This window comes from Neolamprologus multifasciatus, chromosome 20 (assembly GCF_963576455.1).
Source record: "Neolamprologus multifasciatus chromosome 20, fNeoMul1.2, whole genome shotgun sequence".
Lineage (NCBI taxonomy): Eukaryota > Metazoa > Chordata > Actinopteri > Cichliformes > Cichlidae > Neolamprologus > Neolamprologus multifasciatus.
The window spans coordinates 28739203-28746038 of record NC_140458.1 but is presented as its reverse complement, the minus strand read 5'-3'; the positions used below and the strand labels follow the sequence as shown (position 1 = coordinate 28746038).

Below are 6836 nucleotides of genomic sequence, written 5' to 3'. Positions count from 1 at the left end.
CAGGCCATACACTGCTCTTAGCTTACTGTCATATGTGGTAAGCTTGTTACCCATTTTGCCCTTAAGGGCTCTCATTTCTTTCTGTTGTTCTTTCAGCTCATTGTCGTCTTTGGATGGAAAGTATTCCACATTGCCCAGGTCAAATCTCACCTTTTTACGGCTATTTTTTCATCCCCATCCTTTCTTTGCTGCTCTGGGGAGGCTTTTTTCTCGACTTGCACAGTGTGGCCGAGCGTGTCATAAAGTCCCTTCAGCTGTTGCAGCAAATCGTCATTTTCTTTTTTCTGTACTGCATTCTTTTCTCGTTGAATGCCAATGTCAGTTTCCAGTTCTTCTATTACTTGCTTGAGCTTAAATACTGCGTATTTGGACTTTGTCAGAGCTTTCTCAACCTCTTCTTTATGCTTCACAGTTTGCGTCAACTTTGACTTCACTGTGAAGAGGTTGTCATTTGCAGAGCTAAGCTGTTTCTCGTGTTCTTTCTTTAGTTCTGCCTGCTGCAGTTTGATAATGTCCAGCTCAGTCTTTACAATGTCTGTTACTATGTGTGCAATAATTAAACCAGGCATCTTCAACATCTATAATGAAATTTCCAAATCTACATGTGTAACCTTTTGTTCAGTAATTCCATAATCAGGCTAAGAAGAAATGTGAACGGGGTCTTTAATAGAAGACATGTTTGTGTCTTATTTATTGTAGGTCCTGCAGGGAAATGGTGTGACTATGTCTCTCATCATACCGTCCCTCATTGGACTTGATAAAACCTTGGAGAATTGTGTCACCAACTACACCCACTTCTGCAAGGCCCTGCGCACAGGCCTCTACACACACTTCCAGCCAGTGATTCACCAGAAGGACATGATACTAGCTGCTGTGCTGGATCCTAGGATCAAACTGCAGGTACCAAATTAGGCCAGAAGCATAGCGGACTCCTGTAGATTGATATTTAGTTGAATATGCGTGTTGAGTAGATAAAGGAAAAAAATGTGTCTACATTTAAAGCAACCATTTTTTTTTGCAGCCGTTTTCTGATGACAACCAGGATGAACAGAATGATTTCCTAACACCTCCGTCAAAATCTGAGGCTCGCAGCATTGTTGAGTCCACATTAGAAAACATGGAAGCCTCAACTTTTCCTACTGTTGAGGCAGAGAAAGATCAGACAGGCAGTGGGCTGGAGCACGATGTGAAAGAAGAAAGCCAGACAGATGCCGTGATGGACACTTGTGCTGGCAGCTCAGACAACAACTGTCCTGAAATCAGTGAAAACGACCTCAAGAGGAAGTCCATCTTCAACTTACTTCAGCCGCCTGCAAAGACTCTAAAGATGTCAGAGTTCGACGTGTACCTGTCTGAACCGCTGTGGGAAAGCAACTCTACTCTTCAGTACTGGAAATGTGCTTCTCGATTCCCGAAGCTCCAAGGCCTCGCCAAGAAGCTGCTGGCGGTGCCCGCCACATCTGGAGGTTTTGACCGTTTCAGTCCGATGGCTGCATGCATTGTGAAAGCAAAAAGGAACCGCTTGCCACCTCACACCACAGAGAGACTGCTACTATACAAAAACTCTGTAAAAGTGAAGACTGTTAAAAAGCCCAGTCGGGCTGCTAAACACTGATGGATAACAGCTGAGTGTGGCAGAGCTTTCACAGCATTAAACAGAAACTTTGCCTCTACTTTTAAAAACTGTGCCATACGCTAAGAAGGAGGGTGAACTGCTAATACCTCGTATATTGTAGCAAATGAATCAGCTGACTCTTTGTTCCTAGAATGCATTTGCTGGACTGCATTAAAAAAAAAACAAGTCCTGTGATACAGCTGGTTTCATCAGTTTGTTAAAGTGACGCATTCTGGTCAGTGATCCTCACAGCTTCATACCTGCAGCAGCGATAGAGATGCACACTGTCTCTGCGTGCTGTACGGTGCTGCTCAGAGTTGTACTTTGTCCCTTCCACACATGATTCAAGTTCAGAGCTCTCTACTGAATTGGGAAATGGCAAATTCGAAATGGAGTCAGTGAATGAATGGTATCTGACTCACTTCAAACCAAAATGAGTTCAGCTTGTATCGTTCTTTTGCAGAATTTCATGTTTTCTGACTGCAGTTTTTGTTAAGACAGTAATAAAATGTCAAATCAGAGGTTGAATGCTTATTTATTTCCACTATGGACTGATAAATGAGATATTTGCTGCCAAACGTGATGGAACCGTAGATCTTTATATTGAATTTGGCTATTCAGTCCCTCCGGCAAAAGTCATTTATATTTTATAGTCAAATGAGAAATCCACTGTACATTTCTTTCAGGCATTACAGTTTTGTTTCATTCATTCTAACGTGAAATACAACGGTGTCAGCATCTTTTCAGCTTTTTATCAGACTGGTCTTTCACCATTTTCAAATAGCTTAATCAATAATTCATGTACTTTCATAGATGCTGTTATTTTTTAATTAAAATTTTGCTTGGATAAACTATAATGTCTGATGGAAGTTGATGGGAAAAGCTTAGTTTAGTTTGGCTTTGTCAGGTAGGCTGATGTTGGCATTGAATGACAGCTACCTGATTTTACTGTGGTAAAGACCGATAATGTGTTGAAAATTAACACCAGTGTTATGAGTGCTTTGATCTCCTCTGAGAAGCATTCAAAACGTTTTTGCTTGCATTAAACATTGGAGTATGTATCAGCTGTGTTATCAAGAAAATGAGATATCTGCTAGAAACTGGAGCTGATATTAAAGACAGTTTGCGACTGAAGAAAACTGTGAGAACATTTTTCAATCCTTTCATTGATTCATCTTCAGATGAAACTGCGTCACGTCTGCTGCCAATAAGTAATTTAAATGCATTCTATTTTATTTTAGTGTTATTATTAATTTACATTTTATTGCGTCATTGTTGTGCATTTTACTTGTTTTAGTTGCATTCTAGTTTGTAAAGCAAGTTGTGCAGCATGGGCTGTTGGAAATGTGCTCGATCAATAAACTTGACCTTGACCATGTGTGGAGGGAGCCACAAAACATGCTGCTGTTTGCACATATTTAATAATGGGCTCTGCAGAGGAGCTAAAGAAGAGTCCAGCATGTTGCTCTGACTGTGTAACTCATAAAGGTACAGTAACGGCAACATTGCCTAGTGACTGATCAGGCCAGTAACATTTCTGTTTCTCATATAAACCATCTCAGTGACTTCAGCAGAGATATTTCGTTAGTCATGGTAAATACACGGATTAGCTACCGAACATGTGCTTTTCCTCAATGTCTGACTGCGAATGACTGAAAATGTGTTTACTTTAAAAAATGAAATATGTATTTGGCCACAGTCACTAAAGGTTTGCTAACTAAAAACTAACTAAAATGTAGCTTTAAAAATAGCTGAGAATAGCCTATTTTAATAACCTCACTCCACTTCCTGCCACTGTACAAAAATGAAGCCAAAATTCCCTTTTCATGGGGACTGGCATCACTTTGTGTTTTTGAAGCCAGTGTGTGCGTAGTAGTGAATAAAAGCAGATCAAAAGTACTCAAATACAACGACTTGTACACATCAAAAGAAAAATTCAGTTCACATCAATTTTATTTGTGCCAATTTTAAACCTTTATTATATTATAATATATAATATAATATTTCAAGGTAACATCCCTACAATAATGCAGAGAAAACCCAACAATCCGAAGATCCCCTATGAGCAAGCACTTGGCGACAGTGGGAAGGAAAACCTCCCTTTTAACAGGAAGAAACCTTCAGTAGAACCAGGCTCAGTGAGGGGCGGCCATCTACCTCGACCGGTTGGGGGTGATGAAACGACATAGATGAAATGCATGTCACCTCTTCACACATGCAGAGATCTCATTATTTTCTTACATTTGTGCCTATTTTAAATCTTTATTATATTATAATAATTATATTATATTATAATAATATTTCAAGGTAACATCCCTACAATAATGCAGAGAAAACCCAACAATCCGAAGATCCCCTATGAGCAAGCACTTGGCGACAGTGGGAAGGAAAAACTCCCTTTTAACAGGAAGAAACCTTCAGTAGAACCAGGCTCAGTGAGGGGCGGCCATCTACCTCGACCGGTTGGGGGCGATGAAGCGACATAGATGAAATGCATGTCACTTCCTCACACATGCAGAGATGTCCTTATTGTCTTACATTTGTGCCAATTTGAAACCTTTATTAAATTATAATGTATAATATAATATTGCAAAGTCACATCCCTAAAAACTCCCTTTTAACAGGAAGAAACCTTCAGCAGAGATGTCCTTATTGTCTTACATTTATGATGTTATAGCAAATACAGCCTCTCCTGGTTTACGGATGTAATATACCTTCAGGATGGGCGGGTATTAAATTTGTTTTCTAATATTGTCTCTTTGTGATTTATTTTGACTTTGGAAACAAAAAAATAGATATGTTTTAACCAGCTTAAAAGCTGATTATTTCTTTGTTTTTTAGATGTGTTTGGGTTTGGCTGAAGGCCGGCGATTGACTATTTTTGCACCAGGATTGTGTACTCTACGTAGAGTTGACTGGGAATTACGTACAGGTGGATGGGGATGAAACCTTTCTTCTTCTGCCTTGGGAGTAACAGTGGACTTGAGTTTGAGTGAGCTTCTAGACTCAGACTGCTTGTTTGAATTTTCTACAGTTTTAGACCAGGCCCTAGTGGAAATAGGAGGTAGAAGGCCACGCACTGCTTTTAGCTTACTGTCATATGTGGTAAGCTTGTTACCCATTTTACCCTTAAGGTCTCTAATTTCGCTCAGTTGTTCTTTCAGCTCATTGTCGTCTTTGGATGGAAAGTATTCCACATTGCTCAGGTCAAATCTCACCTTTTTCCAGTCTATTATTTCATCCCCATCCTTTCTTTGCTGCTCTGGGGAGGCTTTTTTCTCGACTTGCACAGTGTGGCCGAGCGTGTCATAAATTCCCTTCAGCTGTTGCAGCAGATCGTCATTTTCTTTTTTCTGTACTGCATTCTTTTCTTGTTGAATGCCAATGTCAGTTTCCAGTTCTTCTATTACTTGCTTAAGCCTCAATACTGCGTATTTGGACTTTGTCAGAGCTTTCTCAACCTCTTCTTTATGCTCCACAGTTTGCGTCAACTTTGACTTCACTGTGAAGAGGTTGTCATTTGCAGAGCTAAGCTGTTTCTCGTGTTCTTTCTTTAGTTCTGCCTGCTGCAGTTTGATAATGTCCAGCTCAGCCTTTACAGCATTATAGCTGGTCTTAGCATTGGCAAGGTCTACGTTTGTCTCTTGGAGTTCTTGAGCCTTTTCTTTGATTTTATTCTGAAGTGTCTTTATAGTGTCTCTAGCTGTATAGAGTTTGTTCTCAATGCAGAACTTTGTCTCAGAAAGGAGCACTTTATCAGACCTAAGATTTTCACTTCTCTTTATCTCCAGTTCCAGATCGTTTTCTGCTTTGCTAAGAGCAGTTTTCAGACGGGCTATCTTATTTTCCTGGGATGAAATTTTCTTCCCAGATTCCTGCGTCTCATTTTCAAATATAATTATTTGCTTAGTTTTAACCTTAAGGCATTTTTCCAGGCGGTCGATAGTAAAACGTTGCCTTGCCAGCTCCTTTATCTGACTTTCAGATTCCAGGACTTTGACTTTTAACTCTTTCCTCAACGTTATGTTGTTACATTCCTTCTCCCTAAGACGTACTTTCAGCTCATCATTTTTCTTTGTCAGTTTGTTTTTCTCGTCTATTGCGCAGTGCTTTCCCGCTTTATACTCCTCATTTTGTCTTTGACACTTTTTAAGTTCAGCCTGTAGTTTCTCTTTTTCTTCTTCCACACTTTTAACTTTCTGTTGACGGCAGTACACCTCCCCAGGTAGTGTAAGAAGCTCGTCTATCCTTCTTTCAAGGAAGTCATTACGATGAATGTACTTCTCATTGTTCTGAATCTCAGTCTGAAGCTGCTCATTTTGTTTCTGCAGTTCTTTAACTTTTTCATTTTTTTCCTCAGTCATCTTGCTTAGCTTCATCATGAGTTCTTGTTTTTCTTGCTCATTTTTTATTTTAAGGACAACCAGAGATTCCACCTCTCTTTCTTTCTTGTCCCGCATCGTTTTTTCAGTGGCACATTTATTTTCAAGGTGTTTGATTGCATTACGAAGAGCCCGAATTTTTGCCTCATATTTGTTTGTGAGATCTACATTCTGTGACTCTGCGGAACTTAGCTGGGGTTTGGTTTCCAGCAAAACATTTTCCATTTTTTCCATCTTTTCATCTTTGGATTCCTGTGTCATCTTAGCAACCAGTTCCTGTTCTTCTTTCAAAGATGCCTCAAGACTTGAAATATTACAATTCTTTTCATCGATTTCCTCAAGCTGAAGTTTTTCAGCTTGTTTGTACTTTTCCATTTCATTTTTGAGCACCTGCATTTCTTTGGACTCCTCTTTCATTTTTGCAACCAGTCCCTGCTCTTTTTTCAAAGATGCCTCAAGACTTGAAATCCTACAATTCTTTTCATGGATTTCCTCAAGCTGACGTTTTTCAGCTCGTTTGTAATGTTCTATCTCATTTCTGAGCATCTGCATATCAAAGTAGCTTAGGGAACTCATTTTGAAATTAATGTATTTAGTTTAGTTTATATGACGTGTTATTCTGTGTTTGAAAAATGATCTACTCAATGAGAGAAAGTGTTGCAAGGGAAACTGAAACCGTAGCTAGTTCAGAACTATAGCGATCTATGGGTTCAAGGTATGTACTTGGGGGATATTTATGGGATCTGACTCCGCCCCCAGAACTGTCTTCAAAGGAGTTCAAGTGACGTTATCGCCGAATGTCGTGACGTTCAAAGGACAGTCTATTATGATGTCATTTT

The 6836-nt window shown here is 39.6% G+C and overlaps 2 protein-coding genes across 2 annotated transcripts; one reads left to right on the top strand and one right to left on the bottom strand.

Moving 5' to 3' along the window:
* The first annotated feature begins 674 nt into the window (after window positions 1–674).
* On the top strand, window positions 675–1958 carry LOC146495153 (uncharacterized). The gene is made up of 2 exons (XM_085147010.1): window positions 675–900; window positions 1022–1958. The coding sequence occupies exons 1-2, from the start codon at window positions 724–726 to the stop codon at window positions 1613–1615; spliced, it is 771 nt and encodes a 256-aa protein (XP_085003136.1). The 5' UTR covers window positions 675–723; the 3' UTR covers window positions 1616–1958.
* A 39-nt stretch (window positions 1959–1997) lies between these two features.
* LOC146495152 (uncharacterized) lies at window positions 1998–6721 on the bottom strand. Its single transcript, XM_085146987.1, has one exon. It carries the CDS (start codon window positions 6571–6573, stop codon window positions 4453–4455), a length of 2121 nt encoding a protein of 706 aa, XP_085003113.1. The 5' UTR covers window positions 6574–6721; the 3' UTR covers window positions 1998–4452.
* Between the last annotated feature and the right edge of the window lie 115 nt (window positions 6722–6836).